Source organism: Natrix helvetica (genome assembly GCF_964273705.1).
Source record: "Natrix helvetica genome assembly, chromosome: 5".
In the NCBI taxonomy this organism is placed as follows: domain Eukaryota; kingdom Metazoa; phylum Chordata; class Lepidosauria; order Squamata; family Natricidae; genus Natrix; species Natrix helvetica.
This window is the reverse complement of record NC_138551.1, coordinates 10,742,742-10,761,400: the sequence shown is the minus strand read 5'-3', so window position 1 is coordinate 10,761,400 and position 18,659 is coordinate 10,742,742. Positions and strand designations below refer to the sequence as shown.

Genomic DNA, 18,659 nt, shown 5'->3' with positions numbered 1-18,659 from the left:
AATGCGTGCAGCTCCTCCAATCGAACCCAAAGCCTGTCTCAACCTGCGTAAAATCTGGCCAATTCTGGGAGAAGCACCAGTCAGGCATCAAAAAGGCAGCTGGATGTCCAATCTTTCATGTAGCCCAAGCCGAAATGACTACGGAGGGCAATTGCAGAGATCAGAAAAGGGAGAGGGACATCTGCATTGGTAGCTAATTGCCAGCAACTGCTCCTCTTTGTAAAGCTTACATTTGGTGCCCACAACACCATCACATTTAAACAAAAACTTTTTTTAAAATCTTGGGTCCTAGTTCTTCCTACGGGGAGCGTCAAACCGTAATCCAACAGTCCAATAGGAGCTGCGCAGATTGCAATATAATAATTCTTTTTCAATGAAGCATACTAGATCAGGGGTTCCCAACCTTTTGGGCCTCGCAGACCACTAGAATCATAATTTTAAATCCCGCGGACCACTAATATGATCTGCTTAATGACCGGCTGGGTGGGCGTAGCTAGGTGGGCATGTGACTGGGTGGGCATGGCCAGTTCCAGGCTGTGATGCCGTCCCATTGAAACGAGCCCCTCCAGCTCTTCACCAGCAGCAGCGCTTCCCTCTAGCCTTCACCCAAAGGCCCGTTTAGACCAGTTTAGATCTATTATGGGAATTGCCCTCTTCAAACAGCATGCCCCATGTTCCTTTCTTGTTATGTTTGATTAGTGAGGTGCTATTCCTACTGATCTGGACTGCAAGTAAAGTCTTCAACTCTCTGCATATTTGTGCACACATAGATTACTGTATTTTTTTTTTAGTTTATCTGGTTCACCTTTAAGAAAACTTCAAATAAGTTCCAGAATTCTACGTTTCTATTTCTGTAACTGTCAAGTTATACCTCTGGACATCTTAATCCTCATCAGGAAACAACCCAAATGTTTAGCTGAGTAAATGCCACACATGGAAAATGCTCTTGGTTATCTGCTCCCACGCTCTTGTCAGCCCCTTTTTACAATCCATCACCCTGAAGACAAAGCTGTGATGTAATTCCCTTTGCAATACCGTAATTCTTTAAAAACAAGATATGAATGTCATGTCATTATAGTTTTTTCCTTAAGGCTATCTTTGGATGCAGTGGATTTTTCCTCTCTGAATTTCTTCTCTTGTGGGTAACAAATCAAAAAACAGCAAATTTTAAAACCTGCTTTAATCCCTGCATGCAACCTTCTGTAGCAGTGATGGCTAACTTTTCTCCCATCGCATGCCAAAAGTAGGGGGGGGCAGGGGGGTTGTGCGCGGACATGCCCACACCCATAATTCTATGTGTGCGACACCCCCCTGCTTTTGGTGCACGATTGACCTGTTTTTCGCCCTCCCCAGGCTCCAGAGGCTTTCTAGGAGCCTGGGGAGGGCGAAAACAACCTCCACCGCCCCTTCGGAAGACCTCCAGAGGCTTCAAGAGGCTTCCTTGAATCCTCCGGAGGGCGAAAAACAGTGTAATATGCAAACCGGAAGTCCGTTCCCGAACTTCCGGTTTGTGTGTTCGGTTGTTTTTCACCCTCCGGAGGCGAAAAACAGCCACAATTGAAGCCCAAATTCAGCTGGCCAGCGCGCCCCTGTGCACTGAAGCTGACAGGGCAACGCCTCATGTGCCCGAACAAATGGCTCCACGCGCCACCTGTGGCATACGTGCCGTAGGTTCACCATCACAGTTCTATAGCTTCGCTGGTCTCATCTTTTCTCCAAAACCTTTATGTTTACTTTGGATTAAATTACATGACAGTCTTGACCATATCTCATGCAAAAAGATGTTCTACTGCTTTATTCTATAGGAGAAACCCAAAGCGATTCCTGAGAGTAGCTTTAGACTAGGCCTCTATACAGGTAGTCCTTGATTTATGAGCACATAAGTTGAGAGGCGGGCTCAAAATGGTCAAGATGGCATCTACAACCTGCTGGCACCTGTGAAAAACTAGGAGCCACGTTCTGGTTTCCCACCTCTAAAGCCACCAGAATTGTTGAGAAGTCATAGGAAGACTGTAGGCCAGTGGTTCTCAACCTGTGGTCCGTGGACCCCCGGGGGCTGTGATGTCATCACAACAGGGTTCACGAATACTTGAAGAAATGTCATGATTTAAATCTTAAGTCATGGGGGTCTGTGGCCATGATCCATGGTCACAAAAAGTATTTAAAGGGGGTCTGTGGGGAAGAAAAGGTTGAGAACCATTGCTCTAGGCCAGAAGTCAGCAACCAGTGGCTCTGGAGCCACATGTGGCTCTTTTATCCCCCTGCTGTGGCTTCTTGTCGCCAGTTGTCTCCACAATTGATAGGGCTTTTGGTTAAGACAGGTAGAGGAAAAAGCATGCCGCACTAGGAGGAGACTCTATGGTGGGGGAACCGGACTCTATGGTGGGGGAACCAGCTCCAGAATTTGAATGGGGGGATTCCAGTTAAGACCTTTATGGCTCTTTGAGTGTTTAAGGTTGCTGACCCCTGTCCTAGGCCTAGCTGGCTGGGGAATTCTGGGAGTTGAAGTCCACAAGTCTTAACGTTGCCAGGATTGCTCTAGGCCACACAGTTTGGGTGTTTCATACCTGGAAGAGTTGCCTGAATTCATTGGTGCGTGATAAACGCTCTCTGTGATTCTTTGGTGAAGCTGGCTTGCTTCTGTTAAAGGAGGAAAAGAAGGAAAAAGAAAATGAATATTTCATTTCTTCACCTACTGGAACAAATAAGCTTGAGGATAAGGTCTTTTTCCAATAGCCTAGACCAGCGATGGCGAACCTTTTTTGGCTCACGTGCCATAAGGGGGGGAGAGCGCAGGGGGTTGTGCGCGGGCATGCTGAACCCATAATGCAACGTGCGACACCCCCAGTGTGCATGCGCGCATGAGAGGTGCTCCCCCCATTTTCCATGCTTTTTTCGCCCTCTACAGGCTCCAGAGGCTTTATAGGAACCTGGAGAGGGCGAAAAGAGCCTCCCCCGCCCTCCCAGAGGCCCTCCGGAGGCCCTCCGGAGGCTTCAAGGACCTTCAGGAGGCTTCCCTGAAGCCTCCAAAGGGCAAAAAACAACCCTATGAGCAAACCGGAAGTCACTTCCGGTTTGCTCGTAGGGTCGGTTTAAGCCCTCCGGAGGCTTCAGGGACCTTCAGGAGGCTTCCCTAAAGCCTCCGGAGGACTAAAAAGGACGCTACGAGCAAACCGGAAGTGACTTCTGATTTGCTCTTAGGGTGAATTTTAGTCCTCCGGAGGCTTCAGGGAAGCCTCCTGAAGATCTCTGAAGCCTCCGGAGGGCTTAAACCGACCCTACGAGCAAACTGGAAGTCAGTTCCCGAACTTCCGGTTTGCCTATAGGGCTGTTTTTTGCACTCTGGAGGCTTCAGGGAAGCTCCTGAAGCCTCCGGAGGGCTTCCGGGTGCGGGGGGGGGTAGGCTCCTTTCACCCTCCCCAGGCTCTTATAAAGCCTCTGGAGCCTGGGGAGGGCAAAAAATAGCTTTTAAAAAGGCTGAACTCAGCTGGCTGGGCAACGCCTTGCGTGCCCTCAGTTATGCTTTTATTTTTATTTATTCACCACACAGAGTTCCATCTTTATACATGAGGCTATATACATTGATTAAGTAAATAAATAGCATTTCTCACACCTTACCCTATTGCAACTTTAGCATGAATTGAAGTGCCTGATCAGGGTTTTATGAATCATGGGGAAAGGAAAATAACTATGGAATCAGATTGTAGAGAGTCCCATATAGTTTAATCTCCTTGGAACTCTTGAATTTCTGTGATCCACCCAAATAATCCACCTAAGGCATCAATAACGTTTGGATCAGGGTAATCATCGGTGCAAAAATCATTACCATATGGTGGAGATCAGTGATCCTGGGCTGAGAAGCAACCTCTTTAATTGTTCGTTTCCCACTTTTATTACTTTTATAAATAAATCACAGTGGCAAACATACTAACTTCCCTTCCTTCTCCTATCTAAGAGTGACTGATTCAAAGTCACCCAGTCGGCTTTCATGCCTCAGGCGGGACTAGAACTCACAATCTCCTGGTGATTGGCCCAAAGTCACCCAGTCGGCTTTCATGCCTCAGGTGGGACTAGAACTCACCATCTCCAGGTGATTGGCCAAAAGTCACCTAGTCAGCTATCATGCCAGAGGTGGGACTAGAACTAATAATCTCCTGGTAATTGGCCAAAAAGTCACCCAGTCAGCTTTATGCCTCAGGCGGGACTAGAACTCACAGTCTCCTGGTGATTGGCCAAAAGTCACCTAGTCAGCTATCATGCAGAGGTGGGACTAGAACTCATAATCTCCTGGTGACTGGCCCAAAGTCACCCAGTCAGCTTTCATGCCTGAGGTGGGACTAGAACTCACCATCTCCTGGTGATTGGCCAAAAGTCACCCACTTGGCTTTCATGCCTGAGGCGGGACTAGTCTCCTGGTTTCTAGCCTGATGCCTTCATGACTAGACCAAACTATTCCTAATAAAATTTAGTGATTGATATAGTGCCATATGTCAGTTTACAGTCATGAAAAAGACCCTGCAAGAATTCCTGGAATTTCACTTTATAACAGAATCTTAAAAGCCTGAAAGACTTTCCTCCAGCCTCCATTTATATCAAACAAATTCAAAGTGGGTTTTTTTTGTTTCTTTCCCATGCCTTCTTCATTTTCCAGGACTGACTCAGCCCTATTTTGTCATCACTGTTCCTATCTAACTGTGAGAGGGATCTTGGAGTCCCAATGGACAACCATTTAAATAGGAGCCAGCCGTGTGCAGCAGCTGCCAAAAAAGCCAACACAGTTCTAGGCTGCATCAACAGAGGGATAGAATCAAGATCACGTGAAGTGTTAATACCACTTTATAATGCCTTGGTAAGGCCACACTTGGAATACTGCATTCAGTTTTGGTCGCCACGATGTAGAAAAGATGTGGAGACTCTAGAAAGAGTGCAGAGAAGAGCAACAAAGATGATTAGGGGACTGGAGGCTAAAACATACGAAGAACGGTTGCAGGAACTGGGTATGCCTAGTTTAATGAAAAGAAGGACTAGGGGAGACGTGATAGCAGTGTTCCGATATCTCAGGGGTTGCCAGAAAGAAGAGGGAGTCAAGCTATTCTCCAAAGACCCTGAGGGCAGGACAAGAAGCAATGGATGGAAACTAATCAAGGAGAGAAGCAACCTAGAACTGAGGATAAATTTCCTGACAGTGAGAACAATTAATCAGTAGAACAACTTGCCTCCAAAAGTTGTGAATGCTCCAACACTGGAAGTTTTAAAGAAGATGTTGGATAACTATTTGTCTGAACTGGTGTAGGGGTTTCCTGCCTAAGCAGAGGGCTGGATTAGAAGACCTCCAAGGCCCCTTCCAACTTTGGTATTCTGTTAAGAAACTGACTTGAGCATAGTCTCAGACAAGCCCCTCCTCATTCACCCGAAACTAAGGGGAGCGAATGGAGAAACTCATTCAGACGCAATTCTTGTTTTTATAGCTGTTACAATGATAATTTTGATCTACACGGCGTTGGTTTCTTAGCCTGGTCTAATTTGTAGGGTTAACAGCCAGTATATCTGGAAAAACAAGCTACTGTATGTCCAAACTGTATTATCAGGAATTGTAGTATATCCTGGAAATTGACTAGATAAGGTAAGACTTATGTGCATTGGGTTTTAGGGAGATACAGCAGTGTTTCTAAGGAAGCCCTTTGGCTCATGTGATTAGGACACTGGCTGACAATCAGCAAGCTCGCGTTTGAGACCCGAGTGCTGCCGCGTGGTGGAGTACCGTATTTTTTGAAGTATAAGACGCACCCTTTTCCCTCAAAAAGAAGGGTGAAAATCTGGGTGTGTCTTATACATTGAATACAGCATTCTTGGCCTCCTGAAACCCCACCCCCTTTGCAAAAATGGCCATGCATAGCCTTTAGGAGACTACCAGAGTGCTCCTGGGAGCTGGGGAGGGCAAAAATGAGTGAAAAACGGGCCGATTTTTGCTCATTTTTGCCTTCCCAACCCCCAGGAGCACTCTGGAAGCCTCCTAAAGGCTATGCGTGCCCTTTTTTAAAAACCGTTTTGGGGAGGTCTGCAGAGTGCCCAAACGTTTTTTTTAAAAATTGCCTCTTTAAAATCTTGGTGTGTCTTATACTCTGAAAAATATGGTAAGTTCCTGTCACCCGCTCCAACTCCTGCTGACCCAGCAGTTTGAAAGCAGGCAACTGCGAGTAGATAAATGGGTACCACTTCAGTGGGCAACGTAACAGGGACATGAAAAGTAGCATTACCAGTATTACAAGGGAGAGGCATTTGCTCTCTTTTCATATACAGCAACTTGCCCTGTTAATGTAGGTGGGAGTTGACTTGGCAGTTCCTTGATTAGGCTGTTTACTGTTAGGTTGTTTGTCTGTTAGTAGTTTCTTGATTGGGATACTGTTTACTTTTGGTCTAGTGTTGATTGTTGGTCTAGTGTTAATCTTGGTGTTAATCTCTGCTGAGCTGGGTGTTGATTGCTGGTGAGGATCTGTGTTGTGCAAGCCACTACTACAGGAGTCGGCAACCCTAAACACTCAAAGATCCATTTGGACCCGTTTCACACAGAAAAGAAAACACCGGGAGCTACAAAACCCTTGCCTGACTATTTCCTGAGCAGCCCCAAAACTAGCATATGTAGTTGAATTAAACGTTCTGTTTTCTTCTGAACCTTTTCTTGGATTTATCTATGTTTGGCCTACCGGGGGTCAAAAAGCTCAATAAATTGCATGCCGGCGGGTATCACACATTGACGGTTGTAACACATATTTTGAGCGACAGGGAGCCGCAGCAGAGGGATGAAAGAGCCACATGTGGCTCCAGAGCCAAGGGTTGCTGACCCCTGCACTAGTATATAAACAGAGCAAACGCCACTCCCATTAGCACTAAGGTTGCCTTAGCATTCATTCCTGGGGGACAAATGTAGGAGGGAAGGGCACAGAGGACCCTCCTCCCACTTTGCCACAGGTGGTACAGGATCAAGACAACAGTCGGAGCGATGCAGAACAATCTGAGCAGCTGCAGCTTGGCTAAACATAAGTCCCAAGGGTTGCCTGGCCTCAAAAGCAAGGAGAGGAGCAAACACTGGGGAGAGATCAGGTTTTTATGGTGTCTTGGGACTCCACACAATAGAAATATTTATAGGGGGGGGAGGGAAAAGTCAACGCGGCAGCATCATGAAGTTTTATTGAGAAGGTCGTCCAAGGTGGAGGAAGAAAAGCTGCTAGATGCAATGCCCACGCATCAATGCCACCATGGTTGAAATTTTGGGCTTGCACAACCTAGAACTACGCCGACTAAGGTCTGACCTAAGCGTAGTACACAAAATTGTCTGCTACAATGTCCTACCTGTCAACGACTACTTCAGCTTTAACCGCAATAATACACGGGCAAGCAATCGATACAAACTCAAGGTAAACCGCTCCAGACTTGATTGCAGAAAATACGACTTCAGCCACAGAGTGGTCGACGCCTGGAATGCTCTACCAGACTCCGTTGTTACATCCTCAAATCCTCACAGCTTCAACCTTAAACTGTCTAGCTTGGATCTCACCCCTTTCCTAAGAGATCTGTAAGGGGGCGGTGCATAAGCGCACCAGCGTGCCTACCGTCCCTGTCCTAGTGTCCATTTATTTGTCCCCATTTCCTGTGTTCATGTTCATGTCCATGTTTATACTAAATAATACTGTTATCTTGGACAGGTTTGACGAACTAAATAAATTTGCACATATGTTTGCACACACAAGCAGAGCAGTAATCACAATTGGTGGAAGTTCATGACTTTTTGCTGAAAGAAGAAAAGACTGAACTGAAAATTTATGGATCTGGGCATTAAAAAGGACTAAAGAGGAAGGGGAAAGTTAAGATGGCAAGCCTTTGATGGAAAGAAGGGTGGAAGTGATACTACTATATTTTTCTCTTTTCTTTTTGAATCTCTTTTGTCTTTTATGCTCTAACTAGCTGATAACCCGGCATTGCCCAGGTATTTATTTATAGGGGAGGAAATGTCCGGACCAAACGTAATTTCTAATGTTGTATTTTCCCCCTTACCAGAGGGAACCTGCTTGTGCAGTACTGTTGAAGCTGTTACCATGGCAACTCCACTGCGCTGTACAGTAGAAGCCATTTTACGGCAGTACAGTAGAAGCCATTTGAAGGCACAACATGCTGTATCGTAACAGAACACACACACCAAGGGGTGTTAGGGGAGTCTTACCTCTACAGTATTTGTTTGGTTGAAATATATATATTGATTTTCTATACTTTACTTGTATTAGTATGCATTTACGTATTTATGGATTGGTAGAAGTTATGGTCAGAAGCCATGATAGAGAGCCTCGTCTCAAGATATATTGAAGGTAGCCCTCACAATCTTGTCATCTCATGATTAGACTGCTATGTTTCCTTTACACTGGACTATCTGGAAAGATCAGCTTCACACTTTGTTGCTTGTATCCTTACGATTTATACTGATATTGATTGTTTCATGATTGCTTATTTGTACCCTATGATTACCATTAAGTGTTGTACCTTATGATTCTTGACAAAGGTACCTTGTCTTTTTATGTACCCTGAGAACATATGCACCAAAGACAAATTCCTTGTGTTTCCAATCACACCTGGCCAATAAAGGAATTCTCTTCTCTTCTCTTCTTTTTTTATCTATTGCTTATTATTTATGGTCACAGACCAAAGCACAAGTACTACAAAGAGACATACGAGAATTGATCATAGCATCATAGCAATCAGTCACCAGAAGGTTAACTAAGGAAAGTTACAGCGTTCTGCTCTAATGGTTACAGCTCTCAAGAAAAATTTGGAAACCTGAGAGGTGATGTATGAGGAGCCATCTCCAAGGCAATATACAAATTACAGACATTAGGTCTAGAAGGGACGATTTCAAGAAGAGACAGTAACTTGGATCTGTCTGCGTTAAACATGGGACAAAATAGAAGGACGTGCTCCACAGTTCCAACCTCGGCTCTGTCACAAGGGCATAGCCGCTCGTTAATCGGGATAGCTCTTCTATTCTACCTATGAAGCTGCCTACTTACTTCCTGAAGGCTCGTTGTGGCACTGCCATGGCACACCAGTGTTGTGAGGCCTCAAAACCAGGGGTCACTTGCCTTCTGCATCTCTCTTATATAAGGAGAGAGGGGCTGACCCATTCTGTGCTTTTTCTGCGGGTTCAAAGGGATGATTAAGAGTGCAACTGATTTCTTTATAGGCACACTTAATGGTTCTCTTGAACTATCTCGATGCACTCCAGTGAAGTGTGTTTGGAACATGTTTCTACAAGCTTTCAGAAAGGGAGAGAATGTGCAGTGTTGATCTGTCTCCCGGCTACGGCCCCCTTTATACGGCGTCCTACCTCTGCAAGCTTCCAGTTGTCCTGTTAGGACTTTCCTGATCTCTGACACCCACGTGTTCTTCAGTTCCATAGATGCCGCCTGAAAAACAGGATACAACTGCAGTTACAATTACAGTCGCAACAGAATACTTAGCAATGCGATAGTGGCCAATATCTGTAGCTCGGGTGTAGGATGAGGGTGGAGGTTCTTTCACTTGAGTTTGTGGGTTGGTTTCTGAACGTTTCATTACCAGGCTAGGTAACATCTTCAGCGGAATTTGGGGAATGTCGGAGTGGGTGTTCTTTTGCTTATAAGGACTCAACTGACCCACAAAACACACACACACCCAGCACTTCATCTCCCAATGATCTTCACCTGACATGACCTCCCCATCACAAGACCTTCACCTAACGTGATCCATACCTGGCCCCCCTCACTAGACCCTTACCTGAGGTCATGAGTGGGCTTCAAACATTTTAGCAAGGGGGGCTCTGCCTGGTTGCTGGGTGGGCGTGGCCATGGTGGGTGTGGCCTAGTCGGTCTCCTACACCACAGCAGGTGGGGGCATTTTTGGCCTCCCCGGGCTTCGAAGGTTTTTCTCGAGCCTCCGGGAGGGCAAAAACGCCACCCCCAGGCTCGGGAGACCAGAAACGGGTCCGTTTCCAGCCTTTCTGAACTTCCGGTAGGCCCGTTTTTTACCCTCCCTGAGCCTCTATGCGCGCCCTGCACTTACTTGCTTCCCAAACGGGTCGCGTGGGGACTCCTGGGAGGGGAGGGATGGGTAAGGCCAGCCAGGAGTGGGATTTGGGGGTTCTCCGAACTGTGCAGAATCTTAGCTAGAGGTTCTCCCGAACCCCTGCGAACTCCCGGTAGCCCACCCCTGCCTGATATGACCCTCCCATCACAAGACCTACTGACCACACGAAGTTCTTATAAGCAGAAGCACACCAACAATGACATCCCCTAAACTCTGCTGAAGATGTTATCTAGTTTGGTAATGAAATATTCGGAAACCAACTCATAAGCTGGGAGAACGAACCTCCACCCTCATATTTAGCAATTGCAAGAAATTCAGGCAAGGGTTCAGCTGAACTGTTTTGCATCTAATATATCTTCCCCTTCCTATTTATTTGGCTGTTTTTAATCCCTTGGAGGTCTAAGTATCTTCGCCTACAGAACAGCAGAGTTGGGAAGGATCTTGGAGGTCTCCTAGTCCAGCCCCCTGCTCAAGCAGGAGACGCTGTGGCATTTCTGACAAGTGACTGTCGAGGATCTTCTTAAAAACCTCCAGTGATCCACAATTTCTGAAGGCAACTTCTCTTCCACTGGTTAATTGCTCTGACTGCCAGGAAATTTCTCCTTAGTTCTGGAAATCTAAACACTCTTTCCACCTTCTGCTTGAAGGGATGCTTACTGCAGAGTAACTTGTCAAAAGCTGTTCCAGTGGTGGGATTCAAACATTTTTACTACCTGTTCTGTGGGTGTGGCTTGGTGGGCGTGGCAGGGGAAGGATACTGCAAAAATCTGTATTTCCTCCCAATTTGCTGGGACTCGGGAGGCAGAGAATAGAGGTGGGGCGGGGCCAATCAGAGGTGATATTTACTGATTTTCTGAACTACTCAAAATTTTCACTACCGGTTCTCCAGAACTGGTCAGCACCTGCTGAATATCCCCTCTGATCTGTTCAATGAATTAATAGTTGGAACGAACTGTGAACCAGACTTACTAGGAAACAGATATTAATCTTAGAAAAGGGGGAAGCAAAATCTTGTTCCTTTTTTAGTCTCGCTATGGACCCAACACTTATTTTCTCCTGTAATTCTGAGTAATCAAGAATATGAATAATGTATTAGCGCGGGGGGGGGGGGGGGGAGAAAAACATCTGAAAAAGAAGGAAAGTGAAAGTGCAATACCTGAATAATATAGACCTCTTCTCTGCCATTGTACCAGATCTCAAATTTCTTACAATCACCTTTGACATTTTCAGTAATGCCAACTGTACTCATCTGTTCGAAAGAGAAGTTTGAACACAGAAAACAATCACTGGTCATTGCAATACATTTTGTTCTTTTTAGTTCACCTTAAAAGGACATGAGCCAGTTTTCTATAGGGTTTAAGACCCAGAAACCAGGAGATTGGGAGTTCTAGTCCCACCTTAAGCACAAAAGCCAGTTGGGTGACTTTGAACCAATCAATAGGAGACTGTGAGTTCTAGTCCTGCCTTAGGCATGAAAGCCAGTTGGGTGACTTTGAACCAATCAATAGGAGACTGTGAGTTCTAGTCCTGCCTTAGGCATGAAAGCCAGTTGGGTGACTTTGAACCAATCAATAGGAGACTGTGAGTTCTAGTCCTGCCTTAGGCATGAAAGCCAGTTGGATGACTTTGAACCAATCAATAGGAGACTGTGAGTTCTAGTCCTACCTTAGGCATGAAAGCCAGTTGGATGACTTTGAACCAATCAATAGGAGACTGTGAGTTCTAGTCCTGCCTTAGGCACAAAAGCCAGTTGGGTGACTTTGAACCAATCAATAGGAGACTGTGAGTTCTAGTCCTGCCTTAGGCACAAAAGCCAGTTGGGTGACTTTGAACCAATCAATAGGAGACTGTGAGTTCTAGTCCTGCCTTAGGCACAAAAGCCAGTTGGGTGACTTTGAACCAATCAATAGGAGACTGTGAGTTCTAGTCCTGCCTTAGGCATGAAAGCCAGTTGGGTGACTTTGAACCAATCAATAGGAGACTGTGAGTTCTAGTCCTGCCTTAGGCACAAAAGCCAGTTGGGTGACTTTGAACCAATCAATAGGAGACTGTGAGTTCTAGTCCTGCCTTAGGCATGAAAGCCAGTTGGGTGACTTTGAACCAATCAATAGGAGACTGTGAGTTCTAATCCTGCCTTAGGCATGAAAGCCAGTTGGGTGACTTTGAACCAATCAATAGGAGACTGTGAGTTCTAGTCCTGCCTTAGGCATGAAAGCCAGTTGGGTGACTTTGAACCAATCAATAGGAGACTGTGAGTTCTAGTCCTACCTTAGGCATGAAAGCCAGTTTGGTGACTTAGGGCCAATCACCCGGAGGCCCACAGAGACTCTGGACCAATCACCAGGAGTCTGTGAGTTCTAGTCCCGCTTTAGGCATGAAAGCCATCTTGGTGACTTTGGGCCAGTCCTTCTCTTTCAACCCAATCCTCCTCACAGGGTTGTTGATATGGAGAAAATAGGAGGAGGAAGAATATTATGTATGTTCATCACCTTGGGTTACTTATAAATACTTTCTGATTTTTCTTTGAAGATGTTTTGCTTCTTATCTAAGAAGATTCTTCAGCTCTGAAAAAGCACCTTTGGGACAACCATGATCTGGATGACTAAGAATCTCCAAAGACATAAGGCAGGGTGATATTTTAACTTTGTCTAGAGTTAAAGTTTGCCTTAGCATTAAGTCCTGGGGGCTGGGGGAATATAAGTATAGCAAGGGGAAGGCACAAGGAAGGTTACTTGTTAACTACACTCACTCCTTACGTCACAGATAATACAGAAGCAATACAGAAGTCACAAAGATGGTAAATTTCCAAGCACCTGCCAAGCAGAGGTTCAATCTTGCTCATGTTAAAGGTAAAGGTTCCTCTCACACATATGTGTTCGTTGTTCCCAACTCTAGGGGGCGGTGCTCATCTCCGTTTCAAAGCCGAAGAGCCAGCGCTGTCCGAAGACGTCTCTATGATCATGTGGCAGGAATGACTAAATGCCGAATGCTGTTACCTTCCCACCAAAAGTGGTTCCTATTTTTCTATTTGGTTTTTTAATGTGCTTTCGAACTGCTAGGATGGCAGAAGCCTGGACAAGTTAACAGGAGCTCATTCCGTTACGCAGTGCTAGGGATTCGAACTGCCGAACTGCCGACCTTTCTGATTGACAAGCTCAGCGTCTTAGCAATTAGGTTAAAACTAGAATATGATGGGAGCCTGGTAGAGTGACAAGGATAATCCCTTTAAAAAAAAGATGAAAAGTGAAGAGTAATGTGTTTATTCCAAATTCTGTTTGAAGTGGAATCTGACAGCTGTCTGCTCTTGACCAGAGTATTATTACATCCAACTCCATCTTCTCTTGTCCTTCCTAATTCCTTCGATGTTTCTTCATGCCATCGATCTTACTTTTTAATTCCCTGGTCACCTTCGCTGCCATTCTCTGAAGCTCTTCCTGTTTGTCTGAATCCATCTTAAAGCGTGGTGCTAGCAATGAACATAATTCTGAAGGAGCCAAATCTGATCAGTTAAATAGAATCATGACTTCCAAACGTTTGGAAATTAGGTTGTGTTGATGAAGCCTAAAGTTAAATCTGCTTTTTTGGGATTTGAAATGGCATCACATTTCTGAACTCGTATTCAGATTTCTATTCCAAGATCTTTTTCACATATAATATTACCAAACAATGCTGTATAAGCATAAGTTGGTCTTTGTCTGCTTTGTCTGAATGCTATTCTATTATTTTCAGCTTGCGTTACTAAGATATTCATGCTCAATTCCTATTTGTCTTTTAGTGCTTTAAGTTTTGAATCCATCTGCAATTTTGTTTCAAGGGTTATCATCAAGCCATACAATCTGTGTCCTGTATTAGTGCATGTTTTTTCTATTTATAAATGAGCTTGTTTTTTATAGTGTTTGGAAAACTCATTTTTATGTTTAGAAAGGTAAAGGTTCCCCTTGCACATATGTACATCGTTCCCAATTCTAGGGGGCGGTGCTCATCTCCGTTTCAAAGCCGAAGAGCCAGCGCTGTCCGAAGACGTCTCCATGGTCATGTGGCTGGCATGACTAAACGCTGAAGGCGCACGGATCGCTGTTACCTTCCCACCAAAAGTGGTTCCTATTTTTCTACTTGCATTTTTACATGCTTTTGACCTACATGCTAGGTTGGCAGAAGCTGGGACAAGAAAACAGTAGCAGAGTTGGAGGGGACCTTGGAGGTCATCTAGTCCAACCCCCTGCACATGCAAGAGACCTGCACTAGGGTTTCGAACCGCCGAACTGCCAACCTTTCTGATCGACAAGGTCAGCATCTTAGCTGCTGAGCCACCGCGTCCCTTTGTATAAAGCTCTTTCCCCTTGAAACAGAAACTGTTCCACAAGCGCAAAAGTTGAATTTACCGTTGCCATGATTCCTTTGAACCTGGCTTGAAAAGATCTATTCTTGACTTCAGTTGACAAATGAACACACTTGAAATTCTAGAATAAGTCAATAAACTGCTGAGTGGTTTTGTCCTTGGAAAGAAACAGAATGAGGTTGCATCTTTATCTGCCAATTGATTCATCAAGTTTGCCAAGAAAAAACATTTTCAAGTTTCTTTTCCTTGATAGCTCAAGTGATGAGTGTAAGTAATCTTATTGTATATACATACAACGCTCATCAATGGATACAGGGAAACTAAACAGCAATAGCACTTAGACTTATATACCGTTTCACTGTGCTTTACAGCCCTCTCTAAGTGGCTTACAGAGTCAACATCTTGCCACCAATAATCTGGGTCCTCCTTTACCGACGTCATAAGGATGAAAGGCTGAGTCAACCTTGTGCTGATCAAGACCAAAGGAATCAAACTCCTGGCAGTCAGCATAATTAGCCTGCAATACTACTTTCTAGCCACTGTGGCTAAGAAAACAAGATTTCTTAAGCAGGAAATGTCTATGGGGATTCTCAGTCATCCAGTTCATGGTTGCAAAAAGGTGCTTTTTCAAGAGGCAACTGGACTTTCAGCTCTGAGCTGAAGAAGCTTCTTGGATGAGAAGTGAAACGTCTTCAAAGAAAAACCAGAAAGTTCAGTTGCCTCTTGGAAAAAAGCACCTTTGGGTTAAGAGGGAAACCTAACACTAGAATTTACTTTCCTGTTTTCAGATGGAGTCATCAGAATGAACCAAGGAGATGGAAAGCCTCGGATGGACCTTTTTCAATTTATCCCGAGAGTTTGGGGTTATGAGGGATCATGCTGGAAATCTAGAGAATTTTAATTTCAAAATGGTTTCTTTTAATTGCCTGATGCAAGAGGGTGGTGTTTAACTTTTATTTTTTAATGCCGTTAATTTAATGGGCATATTCCATCTTTTCAAGATACAAATCCTCCCCAGGCAACCTTCCTCTAGTAGCCTATTTGCACTAGCAAATAGTACTTTAGTAGTAGACTAGCTGATAACCCGGCGTTGCCCAGGTATTTATTTATAGGGGGGAAATGTCCGGACCAAACGTAATTTCTAATGTTGGATTTTCCCCCTTACCAGAGGGAGCCCCCTTGTGGAGTACTGTGAAGCCGTTACCATGGCAACTCCACAGCGCTGTACAGTAGAAGCCATTTTACGGCAGTACAGTAGAAGCCATTTTAAGACACAACAGGCTGTATCTTAACAGAACACACATCCCAAGGGGTTTTAGGGTTGTCTTACCCCCACAGTATATTTCTCCAGAGGGTAAGCCACCTGTGAATCAAGTTTGGTTGAAATTGCTTGAGGCATTCCAGAGTTATGCTGGACCATACACCCCCCCGACACACACACACACACATCTGTTTTTATATATATAGATAAAACAAATATTAAGAAAGCCAATGAAATCTCCAAGCTCCCTTCTGTAAAACATGAAAGCTTTTCCACCTGCATCTTTTTACAAGAAGAGAGACAGTATTATGTTTGTTTCAATGCATAGTTTTGTTATTTTGATATATTTGTTGATTTAAAGGGTTTCTGTAGGGTCCTTGGTAGACATTTCACTACCAAACTAGGTAGCATCATCAGTGCTACAAGGGAATGGGAGTGGGTTTTTCTTTTAATTTTATATACTTGCGGTTCACTCTGTCAGTTTTGGTGGTCCCTTAATTAGGCTGTTGTTTGTGGTTAGCTTGTTTATCTGTGTTGGAACTTTCTTGATTTGGGCACTGTTTACTTATTAATTAATGCTGTCTAGTGTTAATTTTGGTGTTAATCTCTGCTCACACATCCTTTGACTTTAAACTTCTCTCCCTTCCATCATAAGAAATGATTTACCTTCAAGGAATTTTTAAAGCTGTATGAAGGAGACTTCTCGTGACCGTCTGTGTTTTCTTCCCGTTTCTTGCAAAAAAGGAGGATTTTTGCATATAAGAAGAGGTGCCTCTGCATTGGCTTGAACCTGGCCAAATCTTTGACTTTGTTGTGTCCTTTCTTGTGATCGGTCCAGATATTGAAAGAGCCCTGAAGGAGCAATTTACCCAACTCGGCCACATCTCCCTAGAGGAAAAGAGAACCAGGACAGGAGAAATATAAGAATAAAGCAGGTTTTAATTCTAGCCTTTATCATGTGGTGACAGTCTGCCATAAACTCTGGGAAGCATAGATGGGAAGTGTGGATGCTTGAGGGAAAATGAAAGTAACTTCTGTATCTCCCTGAGAAGCTGCTTCAAGGTTATCTGGCTGGGAGAAGAAGGCAGTTGCATACCAATCTACACTTGAACTAAAAACATCTTGCTTAAACCTGATTGATCATGGGGTGGGGTCAGCGATGGCAGGCAGGTAAGGGGTGGGTGGGGGTTGGCCTTAGGGATTTTGGTGCACGATTTTTAATTCTGGCTATGCATTACTACAATACACTTGACTTCTAATAAAATTATATCTTTCTGAACAAATGGAGCCAAGAATTATTTCTATTTAGATATTTTAAGTGCTGGCAGGTGTGACGTTATTTTACCATTACTAATTTTTTTCTTCATAAATCACATTTGATATTGTCTGAAATTCTCAGAATCAGAGCTCCAAAGATACTTGGAGAGAACCTGGTTAAGGAAAAATGATGGAGGCCTAAAACATCCTTATTTTAAGGAAAATAACAAGATTTCAAGACCCTATTGTTAGAAAATCAGAGTTCAGCAACATACATTATCACAATGTTTCTCAAGCTTAGGCCCTTTAAGATGTGTGGACTTTAAGTCCCAGAATTCCTCAGCCAGCATTTGGAATTCTGGGAATCGGAGTCCACACATCTTGAAGCTGCTAAGCTTGAGAAACACTGCTTTTTTTTTAATTATTTGGGCAGGGCCTACCTCATAGCCTGTAATTGCTATTTGGTGCATGGAATCATTCGCCGACTTGATGATATCAAGGACAGTTGCGAGAGCTTCTTCAAGTTCAGCAGTGCCTTCAGAATTCTTGCTGCATTTTAACATTTCCTGGTTGCAAAGAGAATTTAAAAAAGCAAACGTCACATCACAAGGCCTTAAAATGCTCCAGAATGTTGACATCCTTACATAGAAGAAAAATGGGTATTTTTTTAGTCAATCCGTTCCTGATAACTACATAATCCATGAAAGGAAAGAAAACAATGTTATCAGTGGTGGGATTGAATTTTTTTTACTGCCGGTTCTGTGGGCGTGGATTGGTGGGCGTGGATTGGTAGGTGTGGCATAGGAAGGACATTGTAAAATCCCCATTTCCTCCCAATCAGCTGGGACTCGGGAGGCAGAGAATAGATGGGAGTGGAGCCAGTTCAGAGGTGGTATTTACCAGTTCTCTGAACTACTCAAAATTTCTGCTACAGGTTCTCCAGAACTGGTCAAAAACTGCTGAATACCACCTCTGAATGTTATATGCAAGTTGATTGAATATCATTCTAAAATACAGGAACTCCTCAACTTACGACCACAATGGAGTCTGCCCATTATAAGTGTTGAGAAGATTGTAAAGCAGATAATTTCTAATGTTGGATTTTCTCCCTTACCAGAAGGAGCCCCCTTGTGGAACACTGTGATACTGCGCTGCACAATAGAAGCCATTTTACAGCAGTACAGTAGAAGCTATTTGAAGGCACAACAGGCTGTATCTTAACAGAACACACACACACACACCCCGAAGGGTTTTAGGGTTGTCTTAACCCCACAATATTTTTTTCCAGAGAGTAAGTCATTTATGTACCAAGTTTGGTTGAAATTGCTTGAGGTGTTAAGCTGGAACATACACACACACACACAGCTTTTTAAATATATTATTAGCAGATAAACCTCTTACCTTCAGAAGCAACTGATATTTGGTAATCCTCTGGACCGGTTTTAAAAGATAAGCATCAAGGGAGAGTTTATGATCTAATTTCCTCTGACACTCCTGCAAAAAAACATGTAAGAAAAAGAGGGAATGAGGCGCTTCTGGTCTAACAGGGTATACTAAGAACAAAATTAAAAATATATCTTTTTTAAAAACTAAAAATCTTTTTGCTGTTATAAGCCCAATGTCTTGGCTAGCCCGTGGCCAATTATAAAAAAGATGGTTGTGTCTTACAAAAAGAAAAAATCTTTCCATGTC

At 44.0% G+C, this 18,659-nt stretch overlaps 1 protein-coding gene across 6 annotated transcripts in view; it reads right to left on the bottom strand.

Moving 5' to 3' along the window:
• Positions 1 to 18,659, bottom strand: part of MCF2L2 (MCF.2 cell line derived transforming sequence-like 2) — a 251,079-nt gene that overhangs the window by 31,644 nt on the left and 200,776 nt on the right. For all 6 annotated transcript variants that reach the window (XM_081955551.1, XM_081955550.1, XM_081955548.1 and 3 more), the window contains exons 20-25: positions 18,369 to 18,461; positions 17,408 to 17,533; positions 16,377 to 16,598; positions 11,267 to 11,359; positions 9,374 to 9,452; positions 2,568 to 2,640 (exon numbers count right to left, since the gene is read on the bottom strand). In XM_081955551.1, coding sequence (XP_081811677.1) covers positions 2,568 to 2,640; positions 9,374 to 9,452; positions 11,267 to 11,359; positions 16,377 to 16,598; positions 17,408 to 17,533; positions 18,369 to 18,461 — 686 coding nt within the window. The remainder of the gene's footprint in view (positions 1 to 2,567; positions 2,641 to 9,373; positions 9,453 to 11,266; positions 11,360 to 16,376; positions 16,599 to 17,407; positions 17,534 to 18,368; positions 18,462 to 18,659) is intronic.